At 40.3% G+C, this 25,545-nt stretch overlaps 1 protein-coding gene across 1 annotated transcript in view; it reads right to left on the reverse strand.

Annotated features, from left to right (window-relative positions):
- The window catches only part of gabrr2b (gamma-aminobutyric acid type A receptor subunit rho2b), a 47,548-nt gene extending 22,516 nt beyond the window's left edge, over positions 1–25,032 (reverse strand). Inside the window, exons 1-2 of the mRNA XM_036582375.1 lie at positions 24,911–25,032; positions 23,040–23,146 (exon numbers count right to left, since the gene is read on the reverse strand). Coding sequence (XP_036438268.1) covers positions 23,040–23,146; positions 24,911–25,032 — 229 coding nt within the window. The remainder of the gene's footprint in view (positions 1–23,039; positions 23,147–24,910) is intronic.
- Positions 25,033–25,545: the final 513 nt, after the last annotated feature.

Here is a 25,545-nt window from a genome sequence, read left to right on the forward strand (position 1 = left end):
GACATGCATATAAGTACTAAATATATATATATATAATATATCAAATATTTCAGTATTTAGTGTGGTCTTTTGCTACAGCTCTTCCATTCTTTATAAGAGGCTTGCGTTATTTTTTTTTTCAAATAAATAAATTAGAACTTTTACATTTTTGAAGTTCTTTTTCACACCTCTATATATATACTATATCATACACAGTTCGAATGTAACAGAATACATATTTTGAATACAGAAATTCAGTGTCTGGATTCAGTATCTGTAGTCCAAGTTACATTTTGTAAAGGCAGTATTTAGAATTTGGGTACTTTTTACATTGTTAGACACATTTTTAGAATACTAACCCAATGAATGAAAAAAATACAACATTCAAAAGAAACACCAACAATGCATGTTCAACTCATATCCATCTTAGCTATGCATGTAGCAAAAATAATCATTTGACAAATTCTAAAGAGGACCTCAATTAACCGCTTCTTTACAAACACTGAAGTTCCTACTAAAGCCTGAGTAGACTGATAAATCAATGTGATGATCAGTTATTAATCTCAGTGTTACTGAGCTCTGCTAAAGCCTGAGTAGACTGATAAATCAATGTGATGATCAGTTATTAACCTCAGTGTTACTGAGCTCTGCTAAAGCCTGAGTAGACTGATAAATCAATGTGATGATCAGTTATTAATCTCAGTGTTACTGAGCTCTGCTAAAGCCTGAGTAGACTGATAAATCAATCTGATTATCAGTTATCACTCTCAGTGTTACTGAGCTCTGCTAAAGCCTGAGTAGACTGATAAATCAATGTGATGATCAGTTATTAATCTCAGTGTTACTGAGCTCTGCTAAAGCCTGAGTAGACTGATAAATCAATGTGATGATCAGTTATTAATCTCAGTGTTACTGAGCTCTGCTAAAGCCTGAGTAGACTGACAAACCAATGTTACCAAGCTCTTTTGAGGGATGATTAAACTAATAATCTCAATAGTGCAGATGTTTGTGAGTGATAGGTTTAGCACTGGTGTTGTACTATATTGCTCATGGGATCCTGGGGCCGAATAATTACATGAAGAAAAGTGTCAACTAGTAACAGCAAACAACAGTGTGAATTAAGTACAAAAATCCCATCTACCTTACCAAGATGTATATAAATGTATTCTAAATATATTCTGAAAGTATTTTGCCCAATGCTGCATATATATGACCCCTGTTGCTCACTGCATCATTATAATCCTTCTTAGCATGTTACACAGAGTGAGGGTAGCGTTGGTATCTGACTGCTGTTTCCATCTTGCTTAATTGTGGATCTCTGTTGAGATCAGCATCTTGCTATGTTAATAGAAGACCAGATCAAAGGCCAGAAACTTTAACAATGTGTTTTTCACTGGCAAGACTGCTGATACTGAGGCCGCTTGCTCTGAGGCCTTTGTAAGGGCTACTGAAAAGACCGTCTTGCTCTCGTTAGCCTCAGTATATGGTCCCTTTGATCAGCTGTGAATTATAAACAAGGGAGCATGTGGGCTAATTACATTTACATGATTTTCAGCCAGCCGGCTGTTTGGGGTCAGCTACTTCAAACACTCATTAAGTCACATTCAGAAGAGGAGTATTTAAATCTTACTTCAGTTGTCAAACAACATTGTAAAGAAAACAGCGATTCAATGTTTATTCAGCACAAAATGGACACAAAATATGAGTTTCAGCCCGAGAAAAGAAGCCAAATGGTGTTAAATACCTAGATGGCCAACCAGCTACCCTGCTAACTTCAGCAATTAGCTTGATGTCCTGATTTTGGTCATTTCAGTATCCATTCTCTCCACTGTAAAGATGATTTGAAGGCAGTTAGTACAGTTATATGGATGTCCGTCCCCCAAAATCCACCTTAAAGCAGTTATAGTTTTTCACAAGTTCCTCCTGCCTTCAAGATACATCATCAGAAGGTGTGTTCTCTACTCTTTAAACTGAAAAGCTCAAGCTAGACGCCACTCCAGCAGCTCTGTAGGATGCAGGCAGGCATATGTTTAGAACAGATATAATGATGGTTTCATATTTATTATTCAGTAACTGCTATAAATTATTCAGTAACTATGAAACTAATATGTAAGTTATGTAGTTATGAGAGCGAGACAGTGAAAAACATCATGTATTAATGTTGGTTACTTTACACACGGCCCTTTTTTGTTCAATGGTTTTTGGCTTGGATGTACAGTTCTAGGAAAAACGTTTAATTGGTATAGAACCTATGCTTTATATGGAGATGCTTTAAACTAAAACGTTGTTCACCCTCTCAGGTCATTCACAAAAGCGGTTCTTTTAAAGAACCATCAATTAAGAGGTGCCATAGGACAGGAATTCTCAGACACTGTGAAGCCAGGCGTCCCTATTGATTTTATTAATTACAATCCAGCTGTTTGTTAGAAATATTAGACAAATATGGACCATCATATTTGTTTGATGGGAGCTGGTGCTTTTAGTAACCCGCTGAGCTTCTCTAAGAGACGCCCCTGGCGTTTTCTTGATTGCGTCCAGGCTCACCAGTCTGTCTGAAGATTGTTTCCCTCTCTGTTACGTCTGAGAAGTTCTTTTACTTGCTTTATAATCAGATGCTGCTGTAACTTTGCCGGTTTCATGGCCTTGTTTACAAGCACCTTGAGACAAATCTACTGTCCTTTGTTTCAGTAAAACAATATTCAGTGCAACAGTCATTGTACTGTTGAAATGTGATGTGTATATAGTGGGCTACCTTTGTTTTTGATGTTTCATGTGGTGCGGGTCACCTCCAGTGCTGTCAAGCCATTTTAAAAGAATAAAATCAAGAATCCCCTGGCGAGATGGTCCCACTTTATATTAAGTATCTCTAATAACTGTGTAGTTACACATTAATACATGTAACAACATTGTAACTACAGATGATATATTCATTACTACAGATGTAAATACATGTGAATCATCTTCAGTTGTAACTTAAGTAATTAAACAAATTCATCCTGATTTTTGCAACAGCATATTTAGTCTAATGTAATTCTAATGTAATTACACATGTATAATGGGGTAAACTGCTGTTTTTCCAACAAGACTCTTCTGATTGTAACAGAAGGTACATAATAACCCACATTCTGAGTGTTTCTATTCTGCATTTGCACAGGAAATGCCAACTTTCTTAACATTTAGCTAGCTGTAGGAATATGCTTGTGTTATGACATGGTAACCTAACCAAACTTCTGGCTCTAATCCATTCTGCAATTTGTTACAATCAGAAAGGTCTTCTTGGAAAGACAGCAGTTCACCCTGTTACACATGTGTAATTACATAAGAGAAAACATGCTGTTACAACTATCAAGATGCACTTGTGTAATTACATAAGTAAAAACTGAAGTTGATACACATGTATTTACATAAGCTGTACTACTGCTATCCATCTGTAACAGTAATAATCCCCAGTAGTTACACTGTTGATATATGTTATTAAATAATAATTAATGTGTAACTACACAGTTATTAAAAACACCATTAAGTGGAATCAATACTGACACTGTCACATTACAGAATGGTTTACAACCAGAACTTTGGTCAGGTCACCACATCACAACACAAGCATATGACTACAGCTAGCTAAATGCTGTTTTTTTTTTGTGCAGATACAACATAAGTACTCTCATAATATACGTAATTACACACCCACTATTACAGCCAAAAAAGCGGTTGGATAAAGAACAATGTTTAATTATATAAAACAAAATATGCTGTTACAACTGTCTGGATATACTAACAAGTAAAAACAGTGTTGTGTTCAAATGTGTTCATACACATTTACATCTAACAGTGAACACATCATCAGTAGTTTCACTGTTGTTACATGTATTGTTAAGGTGTAACTACACAGGTATTACAGACATCTGATATAAAGTTGGATTGATCTCATTTTTATTTTTAAAGCATTTTTGTGGCATAACAGAGCACCCATGCATTACACACATACAGAACTTCTCCCAAACATAAAGAGAATACATAAAAAATGTAAATAAATATTGTGTGTGTGTGTAAAATAGCCCTTCAAAGTGCAGCATACATCACCAAACCTAATTAAAAATGGTAAAACAAATGCTCTCATGTCTTATAGTATTTCCACACTAAGTGTGTTAGTCCAGTAGCAAGCTTCTGTGCTTTTTCCACTTCAAGGTAATTAAGAAAAGGGTCCCACACTTTGAAAAATTTGTACGATGCATCCTTTAAAGCAGTCGATAGGGCTTCTCTAGGAATAAGGTGTGTCACTAAACTGACCCACTGTACAGTAGAGGGGGTTTGGGCTTTAGGCCTCAGTTGTAAAGAATAGCAAATTATTTTTTAATACGTTCTCTAACAATCTTGGACCAGAAACCACATGCTTCCATTAATCATCATGAATTCTAATACCATGGTTAACCTCCCAAAAAGCTTTTACCTTACTGGCATCATCAGTACGACAGTCTAGCAGTGCCTTATAAAGTTGCTGTGATGTTAATCGAGGTGTATTAAAATCTTTAAATAGTTTCTCAATTGATGATAAACCAAGACCATCTGAGGATCTTATTTCTAAAGCAGAGAATCTGGTAATAAGATACAAAGCTCTTCTAATGGATATGATATTTAACTGCACTTCGGCCTTATGACAGAAGTCTTCTGCCTTCTATAGTATCACCTATGACTTTAACATCAATTGACCCCAATTTGTGGACCACAGTGGTTCCTCTACAGCATTAGGCATAGTACCTTTATTTTAGGAGTGTCCTTGAGACTCATTTATACCAATTATGTCCAAATACACCCAGCCGACATGGGTTACAGCCAATACCACTATCAGCTGAAAGGCGGTTCAGCTCTAAAATATCTCTGTTTTAAACACATGAATCACACCTACGCCTGCTGACATTCTCCCAGCACGTGGGCTAGTGATCTCATCTCTGATCCGTCATGCCATTGTGCCAGCTTCCTGACTCTATTATGCAACGCGTGGCAAAGCCTATCATTAGTCTCTCTGTTACCTGGAAGCGATGACATTAACTCTCCTGCCCCGTTCCAGCTGTGTGCCCACGCGCTCCACGCTGGCACCATATGCCACCTATCAGCTCTCCACGCTGCCACGTATTTGGGAGGCAGCTGGGCGTAGCCTGCAGCTGTAAGGCACCTGCCTAGTGTCCCCCCACTGTTCTGTGATCAGTACAGCTGCCTAATTTGTAACAGTTAAAGGTCAGAGACTGGATTGCCGAAAGTGATCCCTGATCAGTGCCGTAGGACCACCTGCCACCTGCTGATAGGAACGCCCAAGCGTGCCGGCTCTGATCTTGGATCAGTGCCTAGAGTGTGAACTCTGGATTAGACCAGTGGATTGGGTTTGTTATTTAAGAGAAGATTTAATTCCCTTTACAGTGATTACACTGGAATTCCATCTGCTGTTTCAGATGAAGGGTAACAAGTTCAGACAGGAAGGGGAGAGATGAAGAGCATCCTCAGGTCACTATGAGGTCTCTCATTCCTCTATGGACTCTTCACAATCCGCCTAGTGGAACGAAATGTCAAGAAAACCCCAAGAAAACATCGGACTGACTGCCTGCTCGTGTACGTTATGCGAGCAACTACAATCAAATATTTTGTCGCCCACATAAAGGAGGTTTTACGCCTCTTGACTCAGTTAAGCTGGCACATGGAATCAAGAGGGGCATAATTGCTTGGAAGGGTATTAGAATGTAGAAAGAAAGAGAGAGAGTGAGGGAAGAGAGTCAGCCAAGGATGAGAAGGTCACATCAGGACTAAGCATAACAGTCTCAGCTCATCTGAATTTGTCACTACTTATTTCAACATTCTTCAGGAGCATCACGCTTGAGGCAAGGAAGCATTTCGGAAAAAGCCAAAACAATAGGAGTCATTCATATTCATACCCCTAATAACCACTCAAAGCATGGCATGATTTTTTGTATTATTTGGAAACAAGCAAGGGCAAGCAGAAATGATGGTAATTTTGCCTCTCAGCTATGATTATATAGGTGAAAAACCTCCTCAATCTGAAAAACCTTCATTGTGACTGATTCAGTGTAGGGTTACCCACATTGCAATCACTCAGACGATGGCTAAAGGACAAAAACAGCATGTGGAAGCCAAAGAAGAAGCACTAACAATAGCCAAAGCTATTAAAAGCTATTAAGACTAATTCTACAGAGTGGAATGAGGTGAATGATCGGTTATACTATTAAAAATGTTTAAAAACCACACTATTAAAAATGTTTCGAAATGGGGTCTGGCTTGGACGTATGAGGAAAAACTTTTAACAGGTATAATGTAGATTATAACAGGTATATGTAGGGGTTTTTAAACATGCTTCCACATCCTTAAATGCATCAATATTTCTTTGCATGGTCCACTGGTTCCTCTCCATGATGGAAAACCTGTTGAAATCTTTACAAACTTCTCGAAATGTTCTATACACACAGTTTTTAAAGAACCACCCGCCTAAAAGGTTCTTCAAGAAACCAAAAGTGTTTTTTCTATGGTGTATTGGTTTTTGTCAGCTATTTTTAAATGTGTACTTAAAAGGCTCTTTATTAAAGGCAATGGTTTTATATAAAACTGTGAATGTTCAAAGAACCGTTTGAATGCATAAATTGTTTTCTTTTTATCATGGAAAACATGCTGTATATGGTTCTTAAAAGAACCTTCTTAAAATGGTTCTATATAGGACCATGTATTCTGCTATGTAGATCCCTTTTTACTAAGAGTGTAATCTTGAAGGGGCAGTCAGAAGGATTGGCTCTGCAGCAGCTGTTGGAGAGCAGAGAGGCACACAACACCATTCTATCCCAGTCAAACTGAAACACCAAAACCATTCCATCCCAGTCAAACTGAAACACCAACACCATTCTATCCCAGTCAAACTGAAACACCAACTCTGCAGCAGCTGTTGGAGAGCAGACAGGCACACAACACCATTCTATCCCAGTCAAACTGAAACACCAAAACCATTCCATCCCAGTCAAACTGAAACACCAACACCATTCCATCCCAGTCAAACTGAAACACCAAAACCATTCCATCCCAGTCAAACTGAAACACCAAAACCATTCCATCCCAGTCAAACTGAAACACCAACACCATTCTATCCCAGTCAAAGTGAAACACCAAAACCATTCTATCCCAGTCAAGTTGAAACACCAACACCATTCTATCCCAGTCAAACTGAAACACGAAAACCATTCTATCCCAGTCAAACTGAAACACCAAAACCATTCTATCCCAGTCAAACTGAAACACGAAAACCATTCCATCCCAGTCGAACTGAAACACCAAAACCATTCTATCCCAGTCAAACTGAAACACGAAAACCATTCCATCCCAGTCAAACTGAAATACCAAAACCATTCTATCCCAGTCAAATTGAAATACCAAAACCACTCCATCCCAGTCAAACTGAAACACAAAAACCATTCCATCCCAGTCAAACTGAAACACCAAAACCATTCCATCCCAGTCAAACTGAAACACCAAAACCATTCTATCCCAGTCAAACTGAAACAACAAAACCATTCTATCCCAGTCAAACTGAAACACCAAAACCATTCCATCCCAGTCAAAGTGAAACACCAAAACCATTCTATCCCAGTCAAACTGAAACACCAAAACCATTCTATCCCAGTCAAACTGAAACAACAAAATCATTCTATCCCAGTCAAACTAAAACACAAAAACCATTCCATCCCAGTCAAACTGAAACACCAAAACCATTCTATCCCAGTCAAACTGAAACAACAAAATCATTCTATCCCAGTCAAACTGAAATACCAAAACCACTCCATCCCAGTCAAACTGAAATACCAAAACCATTCCATCCCAGTCAAACTGAAACACCAAAACCATTCTATCCCAGTCAAACTGAAACACAAAAACCATTCCATCCCAGTCAAACTGAAACAACAAAACCATTCCATCCCAGTCAAACTGAAATACCAAAACCACTCCATCCCAGTCAAACTGAAATACCAAAACCATTCTATCCCAGTCAAACTGAAATACCAAAACCATTCTATCCCAGTCAAACTGAAACACCAACACCATTCTATCCCAGTCAAACTGAAACACCAACACCATTCTATCCCAGTCAAACTGAAACACCAAAACTATCACATCCCAGTCAAACTGAAACACCAACACCATTCCATCCCAGTCAAACCGAAACACGAAAACCATTCTATCCCAGTCAAACTGAAACACCAACACCATTCTATCCCAGTCAAACTGAAACACCAAAACCATTCTATCCCAGTCAAACTGAAACACCAACATTATTTCATATCAGTCAAACTGAAACACCAAATCCACTACATTCAAGTCCAACTAAAACACCAACATCATTCCACACCAAACACTAAAACCACTCCATTCCAGTCACACTGGTACACCAACATCATTCCACACCAAACACTGAAACCACTCCATTCCAGTCACACTGGTACACCAACATCATTCCACACCAAACACTAAAACCACTCCATCCCAGTCACACTGGTACACCAACATCATTCCATGTCAGTCAAACTGAAACAGTAAAACCACTTCATTCCAGTTAAACTCAAACACCAAAAGCATCCCATCCCAGTAAAACTGAGAAATCAAAACTATTCCACTCAAACTGAAACACCAAAATCATTCCATCCCTGTCAAATTGAAAAATCAAAACCTTTCCATCCAGGTCCATCTGAAACATCATCCCAGTTAAACTGAAACACCAAAACCATTCCATACAAGTCAACCTGAAACAGTAAAAACACTCCAACCCAGTCCAACAGAATAACCAAAACCGCTCAATTCCAGTTCCAGCCAAACCATTCATTCCCACTCCCATTCCAAATGAAATATTCATTCCAATTCAAACTGAAACACCAAACCATTTCAGACTCGTCAAAATAAAAACCAAAACCATTCCAACCCATTCAAACTGAAATACCACAATCATTTCATCCCAGTCAAACTGAAACAACAAAGTCACTCCATTCCGTTCAAACTGAAACACCAAAACCAATAGTTCCCTGTTGAACTGAAACACCAAAACAATTCCATCCTAGTCAAACCAAAACACTGCAGTTATTACTGTAGTCAAACTGAAACACCAAAACCATTGTATCCAGGTCCAACTGAAACACCATTCTGGTCAAACTGAAACACCAGAACAATTCCATACTAGTCAGCCTGTAAAAGCAAAATCATTCCCACCCAGTGCAACAGAAAAGCCAAAACCATACCAACCCAGTCAAACTAAAATACCAAAACAATTCCATCACAATGAAACAGAAACTCCAAAACCATTCCATCCCAGTCAAACTGAAACATCAAAACCATTCTATCCCAGTCAAACTGGAATACCAAAAAAAGTTCCATCTTAGTTAGACTGAAAAACCAAAATCATTCATTCCCAGTCAACCTTGAACACTAAAACAACTCCATCTTAGCCAAACCAAAATGCTGCAATTATTACTTTAGTCAAACTGAAACTCCAAAACCATTCCATCCCAGTCAAACTGAAACACCAAAACCATTCCATCCCAGTCAAACTGAAACTCCAAAACCATTCCATCCCAGTCAAACTGAAACTCCAAAACCATTCCATCCCAGTCAAACTGAAACTCCAAAACCATTCCATCCCAGTCAAACTGAAACACCAAAACCATTCCATCCCAGTCAAACTGAAACTCCAAAACCATTCCATCCCAGTCAAACTGAAACACCAAAACCGTTGTATCCAGGTCCAACTGAACCAAAACTAACCATGTTATTTTTCTCATCAAATTGTTTTCAGCTGTACAAAGGAATCTGAATCATGTGATAATGAAGGTCAGGTGAGTAACACAGACAAGCAAAGTAAAGGATTTGTCCATCTCTCAGGCCTGCAACACTCGGAAGGAGGCACATTGTGGGAGCATGTACAGGAACGTGACACATCGTGCTCCTATGCTTTGGAGCCCGTCTAAGACACGGCGATTACATCATTTTTCTTTGAAAAGGGAGGGGAAGGGAAGGGAGGGGAGGGGGTGGTGGATCCGAGGACAAGCGACTGCATTTCCCGCGGCCTTCCGGCCAGCGCCTCGTTAACAGCTGCGAACGGGTGTCGCAGGTCAGGAGATTGTTGCGCGCGTTTAATCCAGACGGGTCATCAGCAAGCTTCGCCAGCCTAATCTGGACAGATGGAGAGAGAAACGGCCTTCCCTGCACAGCACTCACTGACCGAACTGACTGATGGGCTCGGCAGAATAAACACATAGATGGACACTCTCAGCTTCATCACAAACAACAACAACAACACAGGCACTGTCAGTTTCACTGGAAAACGGTGCACACAAACAGAAGCTGTCAGCTTCACCAAAAAGAAGCTAAGACCAAGCAGACGCTGTCAGCTTTGTCCAAAAAAAAACACTTCAAAATAAACAAGAATTATTTATAGATTGTCTGATGATGTATATATGTTTAATGATATTTGGAGTTTAAAGAGTGAAAAAAAAGCTTTATTTTATTCATTCATTTTTCCACACCATGCCTAATAAAAGCAGCAGGCCCATTCAAGCCAAGAGTTTGATGCTCTTTTGCTTTCTTTTTTTTTTCTGGACTTACAAAAAGTGATGCCTGGTCGAAAGATTAAAAATAAACCTGAACTTGAACCTGATTTCATTGATTTTCAACTGATTTTTAGCTCTTTTCTGTTTTTTGTTTTTTTTTTATATACAAACAGAGACGCCTGGTTGAATGATTAAACCTATAAACCTGATCCTGATTTTATTGGTTTTAAATAGTTTTTTTGTACCAATTTCCTATTGAAGTGACTAAATTGTCATTACCGCAACACAGGAAAATTTGATGGTAAATGTATAAATAATGTTTATTTATAACTTTTCTCTTCATAATCTGTACATTGTTGGCAGACTAAGCATTTTAAAGCTAGTAATTAAAAAATGCTTTACAAAATATGATATTTTGCAATTTTATGTCATTACCGCAACACCCTGACAATCATTGAGCTTTTCTGTTTAAGGCATAAAATGTGTTCTTTTGTTTCATACAGTCCATACAGTACATATATGGAAAGCTAAGCCTGTTCTGATTCATAGTTTTTGTGATGCCACAAAAATAAATGCATTTAAACATACTCGCCTATTTAGTCCCTTTAGCCCATTGACTCTGAAGTTACAATGAGTGTTTTAGCCCAAACTGCTCTTTTGAACAAGACATAATACAGGTCAGTCAATCAGAACAGAGCTCATTTACATATATCAGTCTATCACCATATGGTGCTCTAGTTGATCTACTTAATGTTGATGATCTGCATGATAATTATGACATGCAAATATTTATGGACATAGTTTGAGGCAGTTTCATGACAATAAACAATATGTGCAAACTAAGCGGCAAAAACAGCCAATTTGGCTGTTGATCATTCATGTGATGTCACAACCATGAGCCTATAACCCATTTACACTGAAGTGATAAGGAGTGTTATAACTGCAGACATCTATAGTGCTGGACCATAGCTTTTTCAGTTTACAATTCAATGTGGGGTCAGCAAATCAGAACAGGGGTCATTTGCATGTACCAGTCTTAAAGACACAATAAGAAAAACAGCCTGTTTGATTCTAAGAGGCTGGAAAATGTTCATGTAAGAAAGACCTACATAATCTACACAGAGAAAAAAGGAAGTACACAAAAAATACATAGAATATGGGTTGTTTATATAGGAAAAGGTTCTCCAAATAAGTCTTTCTTATCCTAAGCTATAATAATATACAATATATAATAATAACAATAATAACAATAGTGTTCCAAAAGAAATATGAGCTGCAGAAGTATTACAGTAGCTCTCACCACATCTCCAACGCTGCAGCTCCAAACCCCTTCACAGCACAACAAAGGAAGACCGCCTTAAATAGCGATTTAGCTCAGTAACCCACAAATCCAGCTTTGTAGGACGCCTCCCAGACCTCATACATATCTGTGCTTCTATGGTTCAATAGGACACAAAGCAAAGCAAAACAAAAGACTACTTTAGGATGATTTATTCAGCCGTAGCTTTAAAGCGTACAAACGTACAGCACTTCTCTTCCCCATGGACCAAAACGTCTCTTTAAAAAGTCAGAGAACCATGTATAGTGAGAGCAGAACATCTCTGAAACTTTAAACATGGTGTAAAAGGCCTGAGAATATTCAAGCTGGTATCATATTTGTTTTTTTTCTCCAGTTTTTATGTGAATGTGTTACATGCAGTTCCAGACGGTTCCAGTGGGGGCACTCTGGGGTCAGATGCTCTATAGGGACCAGTTACATCACATCCTATTGATTAAACAGTTAAGTTTTACACCACTGATACAGAATAACATGTTCTAAGGCCTCTGGTACTAAGTGCAGGTGTGAATGGGGTCCAGTGTGTCTTGGAAACACGTTGTGTTCCAGTCACTCAAAGCACATGACCACATAATGTAGTGTGAACGCTACACACTTGAAAAAGATCAAGGGTTGTTTAGTAAAGGCAGCGGTTCTATTTAGAACCATGAGTTCTAAATAAAAACATTTCATGCTTAAATGGTTCTTTGCACAGTGAAATGGTTCTTCGAATTGATGGACAATGTATTGTATATGGTTCTATATAGAACCTTTTTGAAAATGGTTCTACATGGCACCAAAAGGGGCTCTGCTATTGTTATGATGTCAAGCTTCACTCTTTAAAAAGATGGTGCTGGAAGGATTCCTTAGTAAGGATAATGGTTCTATACAGAACCATGAACACTTAAAGAATCCTTTGGTTTATTAAAGGGTTCCTTGCATCATCAAGGAGTTCTTCAGACTGATGGACAATGTGTTGTAGATGGTTCTATATAGAACCTTTTCGAAATTGGTTCTATATAGCACCAAAATGGGTTCTTCTATTGTTACAGTGTCAAGCTTGCAACAATAGAAGAACACTTTTGGGTGCTGTATAGAGCCCTTTTCAGCCATCAACAACACATTTTCATCAATCTGAAGAACCATTTCATGATGCACAGAACCCTTTAATCATGCAAAGCACTCTTTGAGTGTTCATGGTTCTACATAGAACCATTTTCTTTACTAAAAAACCCTTGAAGAAGCACCTTTTTAAGAGTGTGGTAACAATAGAAGAACCTTTTTTGGTGCTATATAGAACCATTTTCAAAAAGGTTCTATATAGAACGGTGGACTTCAACCCTGGTCCTGGAGATCTACCTTCCTGCAGAGCCTAGAACCAACCACAATTTGCCACATCTGTTCCAGCTAATCAACTTCTTCCCAAGTCCCTGATTAGCTGGATCAGCTGTATTGAGTTAAGTAAGGGGCGGGGCAGCTTATTGGATACAGGTTGGAACTGAACTCAGCAGGAAGGCAGCTCTCCAGGTCCAGGGTTTGAGACCACTGATATCGAACCACATATAACACATTCTCCAGCAATCTGAAGAACCATTTTACCATGCAAAGAACCATTTCAGCATGCAGATGGTTCTATATAGAACTCATGGTTCTAAAGTGCACCATTGCCTTTATTAAAAAAAACCTTGAAGAACCATCCCAATGCACCCTGAATAGCTAATCAACTGTGTATCAGAGATGAAAGCAGCTTCTTTATTCTTCTCCTCTCCAGCTTGTTGATTGTGTTAGCAGTACAAGCAATTAAAACATTTCTAACAGCTCCATGTTCACAAACAAGGACCTGTGGCACATTTCTGCCTGACAACAAACACGGCGAGAGACTGACGCAGCAAGTGCGCACAGTATCCTTCATGCAGCCACACAATGCAATCATATGTGGTCACTGGAGGCATTTTTGAGACCCATGCAAATGCCAGGTGTAACGGCTACTCGTCTCGCAGTCTAATGTAGATCAGATCACTCGAGATGGATGTTAATTCCGGGTATGAACAGGGTCTAACTGTATTCTACAGTTTCTATGTCTGCAGTAAAACAGTAGGTAGTTGATAGCCTAGTGCAGAGTTCGGCAGCCCAAATATTAGAGCCATTTTGTCCTTTCAACAAAAATCAAACCACTTTGGGAGCCACATTTTATGTCCATTTTGCCATCTTGGCTGTAAATATGTCTCAGTATGTGCTGATGTACTAATATAGGATAAAAAATATAATATAAACGAAAACACAGACTTTCAGTTTTAGCTCAGCTATAGCTGCTTTTCTCACATCTCCAGCAGGAAACTTTTCCGGAAAGTAGAACAGTTTCTTGTAAAATGTCTCTCAACGTTCGATATTTTACGAGGCTGAAGTCGCTTCTCATTCTCCAGCTTCTTGTTCAAAATTGTCCTGTTCCACCTTAATTGGTGCCTGAGGTGCCAGAATATAACTGCACCATTTAAGATGGAACGGGGAAATTTGAACGCTGACTTCAGCTTTGTGACTTTTTTGCGTTTGACAGTTCACTGAAGACTATCAGGAAACCAGCTGGAGTGTTTCAGGAAACCAGCTGGAGTGTTTATAAATGCAAATAAATCCATTTGTCTCCAAATTACTGATGTTTGTCTTAAATGTTTCTTTTCACCGTTTCGTTAGCTACTAGCTAGGCAAGATTGTTGTTGCTGTGCATTGCTACGGTGACCAGCAGTCTGTGCGCCAATCTAGGGTTAAAGGGTGAATTAGCCGATATAAGCTACATTAACTCGAGCGTTTAAGACCATTTATTGTTAAAACTGTGTTGAACGATCAGCAGAGCTTTATTTTACTGCAAAGGAGGATTATTTTATTTTTACCTAAACATCTAATTCTGCTGTGGAGCCGCAACAGGACAGTGAAAGAGCCGTGTGTGACTCAGAAGCTGCTTGCTGCCGACCTCTGGCCTAGTGGTAAGAGAGGTAAGCCAGCAACCACAAGGTCTTGGGTTCAAATCCTAGAACCAACTGTGTAACTTTGGCTGGGCAAAGCACTTAAGCCCAGGTGGTGCTGCTCTTCTCTGCTGAAGTTGTGTAATTCAAAATTGAACATAGTTAGGCACCAGAATAACTAACTGGCTTTTAGTGGATCAATAACGTACATACAATTTAAAGTAAAAGTACCTTTCCAAAAAACAAACAAAAAAAAACTTAAGTGTTGGTTTAGTTAAGTAAGACAAAAGAGCATTTGCTAATCAAACAAAGAAGCTTCTGGTGTTTTTTTTGTATATATAAAAAAAAACAGAAAAAAGAGCTAAAAATCAGTTTAAAATCAATGAAATCAGGTTCAAGTTCAGGTTTATTTTTAAAAAGAAAGCAAAAGAGCATCAAACTCTTGAAATCAACATCACTGAATGTTTTTGGGATTACCTGGATGGCAAAAAGCAAAAATGCAACCAACTTCTAAGACTGAACTTTGGAGGTGTGGACAAATAACCCTGCAGATTTCTTTGAATGGAAGCTGTAATAAAGAGTGGACACATTAAATGCTGATTTTATGTTATGATAGTTTTATGTGAAACATACATCGATCAGCCATAACATTAAAACCACATCCTTGTTTCTATGCTCATTGTCCATTTTATCAGCTCCACTTACTATATAGGTGAACTTTGTAGTTCTACAGTTACAGACTGTAGTCCATCTGTTTCTCTGCATACTTTGTTAGCCTCCTTTTACACTGTTCTTCAATGATCAGGACCCCCACAGGACCACCACAGAGCAGGTATTATTTGGGTGGTGGATCATTCTCAACTACAAAGTGCACCTTTGACTTTTGTACAGTACTTTAATTGGTAAATCTAACCAGAAACAACATCACCATCTACAAATACTGCAGTCACCAGAAAGCAGCTACTTCCATCATTCGAAAGCTTTTCAAAACCTGACAGGCTTCCCAACGGGGGACAAACTATTAACAGGAAAGCGTGTCAAAAGTGTCTTGCATGTAAAGCAGAATCATTTGGACCAGAAATGCAGACAACAAAAGCTGAAACATAACCACATCCCTCATAATCCAACCCGAACCAACTGTCACCAGCAGGGGGTTCAGAACTGCTGTTGCTTCGTGGGCAGCGGCGTCTAAAGCTGCTTAAAAACCGCCCAGCGGTTTGCTCGCCTTCTCCGCCGTATTTAAAACACAGCGCTACGCGCAAAAAGGAAAAGGACTTGTGCCGCGCATGTTCGAAAATAAAGAAATAATTAAATAAATACTTTTTTTTTCCCCCAAAACAGCCTCGACTATCCATTACACCTAATAGCAGGAGAGTGCTTCTCCTTCGCGGATCAGACGCACTTAATCCAGCAGTGGTTATCTGTGTTCAGATTAAGGTTATGCACATTGCATTAGAGCATGCTGCTCATGGTGCAGCTTTGGGGGACCTTCTTAGAAACCGTACAGAAAATATATTTAGACTCATTTCCCCTCCTCGTGGGACGGGATTAAGCCACATTGTTTGCACCAGTTCAGCAGATTCAGGGCACGCTGATAAGAGGAAGGTTCAATGAGACGTTCTCCACCTGTGGGCTACGAATACAGAGAGAATATGTTATCTGCACAGAGCTGTTATTTCTCTGTCAGCCTCATATGTCTGTTTTTAGCTCCACATGCAAGAGTGAAACCGCAAACACTTTGAAGAAGTTGTTGTTTTTTCTTCTCTTTTTTTGCCACACTTTTGTTGATAATAAGTTGCATTGATAGAAAGTCCCTGTCTGATCCTCATCTAAGCTAATATATGTCCAAAAGTATCCAGACAAGTATCTAAACCACTTATCCTACTGGCTAAGTGGATCCCAGCACTCATTGGGCAGAAGGGAGGAAAGACTCTGGACAGGTCGGCCGTCTATTGCAGGGTAGATGTACATTCACACACATAGGGTCAAGTTCCACCTCCAATTCACCTGACTGCATGTCTTTAGACTGTGGGAAACAACCTACGTAGACACGTAGAGAACTTCGCACACAGTGGACCCTGGTTGTCTGGCCGGGGAATCGAACCCAGACCCATCTTGTTGTATGACAGCACTACCAACTAAGCCACCATGCTGCCCACTTTGCCATGCAGTCTTATTACTTACTGTTATTTAAGCTTAAATGCCTTTAGATACGAGTTCTGCTTATTTTCTAATATTTAGTGATCCACACTTCTGCAGCAAGTAAGGTTAACATAAACATCCCAATAATAATTAGAAATGGTTTCTACTGAGCTGGCAGTGCTCTACTCTTACAAGTTCTGCTTACTCTTAAATTAGTTAGGTTAACTTAAATCTAATACTTTTCTTGTGTAATGTATCGGCATCAATTAAAACAAATCCATTATATTACATGGACTATGTTGTTTATTAATGAATAAATGACTTAGATCAGACTAGAAACACTCATTTCTGAGGACTCTATTAGCTTATATGGCTCCAGGCTGAACTGGTAAACCTGAACACAAAACACCATGCTAGGACACAAAAAACGAAAGAGAATCATATATATAAACTAGGAAAATAAAAGCTGCTTAACAGAAACCAACAAGTTTGCTAAAACTGGATCTACTAGATTTACTTAAGTAACTAAGAACTATACAAAATATAGTATATGTTACTAGATTTATATTAGTAATTTTAACAAATAACTAAAGTAAACCAAAGAAAATTACTATAAAGTGCAATTACTATGTTTTACATTGTAGTTCATAGCTTCCCTTAAAATCCCAGGCTTATTACAGACCAATGCTTATTATTCAGTAACTACTGGAACTTCAATGCAAACTGGTTGAGCTGTTCTTAGGTTATAGGAGTGTGTAGTAAAACTTTGGGCCTGCTGGTGGGCCCTGTCCATGTAAAGGATTGAAGGTGATCTCATTGCTGACTCAAGCATTCACAGTTTGTTTAACCTCCACAGAAAAGCATTTAAGCTAATAGTCAACAGCATTCAAGCTGAAAGCCAACAGAATGGGATGCTCTCGAGTGAGTGCACATGAACCTCAGATCACCACGCCCAATGCCAAGCATCAGCTAAAGGCATTGAAGCCCAAACATGACCCGTACCTGCAGCTTTGAAAGTCATCCCGGCCCGACTAATACTGCTAAATTTGAAACCCAAACCTGCTCACGCTTACTAACAGAGAGGGATTATCACAGATATTAGCAGTTTAACGGTGCTTCGCTTTGTTACTAGGTCTTGAGTTGAGTGACGAAACATGCCATGCTGGGATGAACTGGTCTCCACTTCACTAGCAGTCCATATTATCAGTAAGTTTGTGTGGAATTTCTGATTATACCCAACAGAGAACCACCCTCCACCCTCCTCTGGTCAACTGTTAACATTAGCTTTAACATGCTAGCATTCCTCTAGCTACTGCTGCTCCTTATAGAAAAGCTTAATATGTCAGGTCAGCTTAATAAGCAAGAGGAAAGACCTGCTGCGATCTTTCCACCAACCCAGCACATCCCACAACCCATCATCTGTGGTTTAATTCAACGGCCAAAAATTACTCCAAAAATACTCTGAATATCTTAAAAATATCTACTCATTTAAAATTAAACCCAAGTCCAAAACTGGCCCATACCTGGACTGAAACACACAGTTTTGTCAGTAAGCAGACCTCTAAGAGGGGTAATAAAGCCCCCCAGCACTGGGTTGTGGAGCAGTGGAACTGGAGGTTCACTAGGATGGAGCACCACCCAATACTTTTGGGAAGATCTGGAGTGATCTATTCATCCAACACCGGTACCTGACCTCACTAATGCTCTTGTGGCTGAATGCAATCAAATCCTCATGGCAATGTTCCAACTAGTGTGAAGCCATCTCAGAAGAGTAGATGCTGTTACTGCAGTGAAGGGGTGAAAAACACCTTGAATTCAGAGTTTTATACTGAAACGTCTATTGGAATCGAACACTACAGTGTTCGGAGTTTCACAGCACTTGTTGTCCTACATGCTGCAGTTCAGTGTAAATTTAACCAAACATTTTCTTCCCTTCGCTCTTTCAGATAAGGGCACACCACAAAGCGGTTTAGGGAGCGCGCGGGGACAATAGCGCCTTCTCTCCAATGGGATTTGGCGGTTGAGTTCCTGCTATTTTCCGCCCCGTACCAAGACCCCCTGCTGGCGCGCGGCCTTTCGCAGCGATAACGGCTCCTCCCGCACGCTCGGAGCGGCCCTGGTAAGGAGCTTTCATTAGAGGAGCGCGATGCACCGCGCCGCACCTTTTGAAGAAGCTGCAAAACAGTGCAACTGGGACAGCTTCAGCCAAATGATCTCAGACACGTTCAAAAGGCCCCTCTGCTCCCAACATGAAACCTCCTCCTTCTGTCTGAATGAGAAGAGACGGGCAAAGGCTCGGCGCTTCGTTATTTCTGGACGCGAGACCGTGCATGTCAAATAAAGGGAGAGAGAGAGAGAGAGAGAGAGGGAGAGAGTGAGAGAGAGAGAGAGAGAGAGAGAGAGAGAGAGAGGGAATGAGAATGAGATAAAAGGGAAAAGGGATACTGAGAGTTAGAGAAGAAATAGAAGAAAAAAAGGGAGAGCATGCTTTGAAAATTTGAAAAGAGAAGAAGAGAGAGATGCAGGGAGAGAGAGGACAGACAGAAAAAAAGAGGAGTAAGAAACAGAGAAAAAGAGAGAAGGAGAAAAGGAAAGAGAGGAAGAAAGCAATGGATTGGAGAGAGAGCAAAGAGCTAGAGGGAAAGAAAAAGAGAGAAAAACAGAAGGAAGGACAGAAAGAAACAGAGAGAGAATGAGAGATAAAGAGAGATAAATAAAAAGAAGGAGGAAAGAAGAAAGAGAGAGAGATGAGAGAGTGGAGAAAGAGAGAGAGAAGAAAGTGGAAAGAGAGAGAGGGAGAGAGAGGGAGAGGGAGAGAAGGAGAACAAGAGAGATGGAGAAATAGAGGAAAAGCTGCACGCTTTGGAGAGAGAGAGAGACAGTAAGAGTTAGAGAGGAAAGAGAAGGAGAAAAAAGAGGACTTGGCATGCTTTGGAGATTTAGAAAGAGAGGAAGAGAGAGAGTACGGACAGAAAAAAGAGGAGAGAAAAAGAAAGAAGGACAAAAAAGAAAGAGAGGAAGAAAGCAAGGGATTGGAGAGAGAAAAACAGTAAGAGGGAAAGAAAAAGAAAAAATAGAAGGAAGGAGAGAAAGAGACAGAGAGAGATTGTGAAAAAGAGCGAGAGGACAGACAGAAAAAAAGGAAGGAGAAGAGAGAGAAAAAGAGAGAGGGAGAAAGAAGAAAGAGAGAAAAAAGCAAAGCATTAGAGAGAGAGAGAAAGAGAGAGAGAATGATCTCTGATGAAAGAGAGAGGAAGAGAGATAGATGAGAAAAGCAAAAGAAAAGAGAGCGAAGAAGGAGAGAGAGAAGAAAAAAGAGAAATGAGACAGAGAGGGTGGAGAGAGAGAAAAGCAAGGGAGAAGTTGAGAGAGAGAGAATGTCAATGAGAGAGATGGTGAAAGAGAGGGAAACCTGCATGCTTTGGAGAGAGAGAGAGAGTGTGCGTGAGAGAAGGAGAAAGAAAGAGAAGAGAGATAAAAGGGGGAACTTGGCATGCTTTGGAGAGAGGAAGAGAAAGATATGGTGAGAAAGAGAGATGACAGACAGAAAAAAGGAGGGAGGAAAAAGAAAAAGAGAGAGGGAGAAAGGAAAGAGAAAGAAAGCAAAGAACTGGAAAGAGAGAACGAGAGCACAAGAGAAAAAACTAGAGAAAGAAGGAGAAAGAAAAGGAGAGAGAGAAAGACACAGAGAGAGAGAGAAGAGTGCCAGAGAGAGAAAGAGAGAAGAGAAAGATAAGTGCAAGAAAGACAGAGAAAGAGCAAGAGGGAGGAGAGAGAGTAAGAAAGAGAGGAGAGAGATGAGCAAGAGAGGGTGAAAGAAGCGAGAGAGAGAGAACAGAAAAAGAGAGAAGAGAAAGTAAGAAGTGACAGAGAGGAGAGAGAGAGCAGAGAAAGAGATAAGAGAAAGCGAGAGAGAGAGAGAGAGAGAGAGAGAGAGAGAGAGAGAGAGAGGGACAGAGAGAAAGAGAAAAGACAGAGAGAGGAGAGAGAGGGAGAAGAGAGAAGGAAAACAGAGACCAAGACAGTGAGTGAGAGAGTGAGAGAGAGATAAATGAAAGGTAAATGAGAAAGAGAGAGAGAGAGAGAGAGAGAGGGGAGAGAAAGAGAGAGAGAGAGAACAGAGAAGGAGAAAAGAGAGAGAGAGAGAGAGAGAAAGAGAGAAAAAGAGAGAGAAAGGAGAGAGAGAGAGAGACAGAGAGAGAGAGAAAGAGAGAGAGAGAGAGAGAGAGAGAGAGAGAGAGAGAAAGAGAGAAAAGAGAGAGAGAGAGAGAGAGAGAGAGCTGCATATCCTTCATTTCCCTCTCTCCCTATTTCTGCAGTGTGTTTTCGGCCCCACAGGACTGAACTTCACACGTACAGTAACTGACAGTAAGATGAAGCTTTTTTCCTAATGCTGTCAGATCTGCTCTGCAGACGCTCCTCACTGTGTGTAACAGGTATCGTCCCTCACTGCCACAAGAGCTTTAACACCAACTGAGGAGACACATTAACTCCACACAATGTCTCAGCAGCTGTTATTTCTATGGAACGACAGCTGGTCTCATCTGATCTAAGGACACAATCTTATATCTGAGATATTACTTAATGACTTCTTGGCAAGAAAACCCATCTCGACAGCTGCATGACCCCTAGTGGACAGCACAGTCAGCACAGTCCGCCAACTGGCTGAAACTGACCCTATGGTTTATTTTACAGGGCCCATATCCTACATTTCTGGTGTTTTTCTTTCTTTCTGCCACTTTGTGTGGGTTTATGTAGCACAACAGTTTCATTTTTACACAACATTTAACTAATTAAATAGACTCGTTTTCTTACTGCACCTTTAGGACTGCTATATGTTAATGACCTCTGTTCTTACTGGTTCCCACTGGACAGTTTTGATGGTCTACTAGGTATTGCAGGTGGTTGTTAGGAGTCCCATTTTCTTTGTGTCTTTTAATCGGTTTTTGAAAAGTTTTGGAAACTCCCTGAATTTCTCCTTATATGAGTGGATTATATTAAATTGAATCTCCTGAATATTAATAACTTTGGTCTCACTTTATTTGAATAGTCCACCATAGTCCCCTATTGATTATCTACAGATGTTCACATTGTCAACAAACTGTGTGTTGAAACTCAGTTGATTCTAAACAGTGGTGGGGTTAGGGTTAGGAAATCAGGGCTAAGGCTAGGACCAGGGTGGGGGTTGGGTTTAGGTTTTGGGTTGAGGTTAAGGTTAGGGTTAGGATTTGGACCAGGTTTAGAGTTAATTATGGCCAATTTAGTAGATATTCAGTTGATTGCAACTTGAAAGTAAATTAAGTAACTTGTACTAAAAATTAAATAACTTGTACTTTATAGTTGAGTGAAAATTCCATAAATAAATTGTGACTTTTGCACAGCACTGTATGTAAACGTGTTAGGTTTTTGTGACATCACAGAATGTGATGTGTGGACCAGGTAAGTGGTAAACTTCAAAAAATGTTTACGTACTACATAACATCACTGTATAAGATATACACACACATACATACATATTTACATATTTATACACATTTATCTCTACTGTCAGAACAAAACCTCAAATCTCCATTTTTGTTGTTTTTCAGTTTTTGACAAAACTTGGAAATGCCTGTTGCCCTTTACATTGTGTGTAAATTTCATGATGAACAGACAAACAGAAATGGCCCAAAATGACTTGGAAAACCATCTGGTTCCATTGACTTACATTAAAAGTAAAGTATGTTTTTTGAGATATAAGGTTTTATATATAGACAGACATACACATTCACACCTAGGGGCAATTTAGCAAGTCCAATTAGCTTAACTGCATGTTTTTGGACTGTGGGAGGAAACCGGAGTACCCGGAGGAAACCCACACAGACACGGGGAGAACAGGCAAACTCCACACAGAAATGACCCTGGTCACCCGGCCGGGAATCGAACACAGGCCATTCTCCCTGTCTCCCTGTGAGGCGACAGCATTACCCACTGCGCCACTGCGCCACCGTGCTGCCCTATATATATATATATTTTCATTCATTCATTCATTCATTCACAATACAAATAAACTCACTAAATTACCTGCAAAAGCTGGCCTCATGGTAAAATCATGATCTTCCACCCGCAGCAGGTGGTCCGTTTTCACCTTGCGTGTCTTGGTTCCATCCACCACTTTTTTGGATAGAGGGCTGCAAGACATGTTTTCCACTTTAGTACAACACAGAGCTTAATGTCACCATTTCACTCATCAACAGTGCCCTGTTATAACACTATTAAGAGTGTCGTGTGCCGTCTGTCTGTTTACCACACATGGAAGTCATGGTGTGCACCTAAATCATCAGAAAGCCGTCTGAAACGGCCATGTGTCATGATCAAAAAATGACTTTCATCTCTCTCTGCCATCCCACTGGCTGCCCCGAATGTTACTGCATGATATTGCACATGAAAATCACCCTGAGGGCTGTCATTCCGAATAAGCAAAGACACGCAGCTCCTCTCTGGCATGAAACAACGCTCTCATAAATGCATGTTTATTTCCAGCCGGGCTCATTTTATTTCTATTCCGACGGCTCCCTTAGGCTTTTCCAGCTAAATTAGAATCAAGGTTCTCCTCAAAACAAAAAGGTTATAAGATGTTTGAAATGGAAAATACAACAGAAATGTACATTTATATTATCTTATAACTTTTTTCTATTCAAAGTTAGAACTACAAAAAACAGTTACTGCCAGTTGCATGTCTACAGCACAGGAACGTAATACTAAATAGATGAAATGTGTTGATGCAGCACCTCGTGAGGTCATTTTCAAACTAACCAGGCAAGCAGCGCATCCAGTATGTGCATAAACGCCCCCCAAAATCCAGAGCATCCTGGATGAATCAAGGGGGTGTTTTAGTATTTGAAGCTGTGTTACTGACATGCAAGAACAAATGTTTGGATTGGGGCGCAGAACCGCGCGCCCGCCAGAATAAACACTGTAATTATGCATCTGGGCTCAGTTAAGAAGCTTTACATCAGTTTGGTGGTTGACAGCTACCATGTTCAGTACCATGGACAGCACCCTGCAACACTGGAAGAGGCTTCAGTACCATGGATAGTGCATTTAGCTCCATTAACAATGTCATTAAAGGGGAATTCCACCAACTTTTCTACATTTTTGCATAATTCTGATGTTGTGATGTAAACAAAGTCTTTCAGAGTGGTTTGATGTATAATGGTCCATTGTAGAGAAAGTTACAGACTGATTTCTTTACAGTGGTGGTGATAGGAACCAGGGGTCACTGTGTCTACAACACAGATTTAGCCATTTAATTTACTATTCAAAACCACCAGTGAGCCAACACTGATGCTGATGATGGCAAAATAGTGGAAAATCTGAAAAAAATATATTTTCTTTGGGGACTACTTTGCCTCACAACAACCCTGCACGTACCCCTCCACCACGAACGGATTAAAATAAATGGATTAACAAGACGTTTTAGGCCAAAACCTGATCACAAAACTAACATAAAACAGTATCTCAGGCATCAGGCAATGTATTCATAACCACTCCATGAAATAACTTTCTGTGAGAGAGCTTTGAGAGGTGGACGTCTGGTTCCTATCACCAACATTGTAAACAATTCTGACTCGGTAAGTTTCTCTAGAACAGAGGAATTTACACAAAACCTCTCTGAATGACTTTGTTTAAATCTTAACCATTTTATTTTGTTGAACTTTCCCCTTTAACTCCATGAACAGCGCTCGGTAAAGTGACCATTGACAGCGCATCTGTTACCATGGACAGCGCTGTATAGCTCGGCCAGCGTCTATCGCACCATGGACAGCGCTCTGAGATGATTCTCCAAAAGAGTTGAATTCAAACAAGAAAAGAGTGACCAGCGTCCAGCAGTAACATTCAAGCAAGCCTGACTAAAAAGCGGCAGTAACCGGTAGCAACAAATCAGTACATACGTTCCGTGCTTGTGGGTTTCCAGGTTTGCTGACCACCTCCGTTTCCTGCTCTTATGCTTGCCGCCCTCGGCGAGCGCAGCGAGGCAGAGGATCAGGAGCAGCAGCTTGGCAGAGTAAGGCATGATGGAGCCCGGCTCGGGAGTCCTCGCAGGAGCGGAGCGGTTCCGTCAGGCGCTCTGGGCATCGTACGGAGGGACGCGCGCGGCGACCCGCATCGCCGTGCTGGGAGAAGCGGAGCAGGCGGACCAGCGAGCACTGAGAAAGTTTTTAGGCGCGTCGCGGTTCGCGTCTCCAAGCCGCTTGAGAAGGGCGTGCTGATTGGCTCGCTGCGCAACTACGCGCCCGCGCTGCGGAGAGGAAGCCAACCGGCCACGAGCCAATGCTTTGACAAACCCCTGCAATGGGATTGGCCAGTAGTCTTTTGCCTCCTGCAATGGGACTGGCCAGTAGTGTTTTGCCTCCTGCAATGGGACTGGCTAGTAGTGTTTTGCCTCCAGCAATGGGATTGGCTAGTAGTCCTTTGCTTCATGCAATAGGATTGGCTAGTAGTGTTTTGCCTCCTGCAATGGGATTGGCTAGGAGTCTTTTGCCTCCAGCAATGGGATTGGCTATTAGTCCTTTGCTTCATGCAATGG

Source organism: Colossoma macropomum, unplaced genomic scaffold (genome assembly GCF_904425465.1).
Source record: "Colossoma macropomum unplaced genomic scaffold, Colossoma_macropomum, whole genome shotgun sequence".
Classification (NCBI taxonomy): Eukaryota; Metazoa; Chordata; class Actinopteri; order Characiformes; family Serrasalmidae; genus Colossoma; species Colossoma macropomum.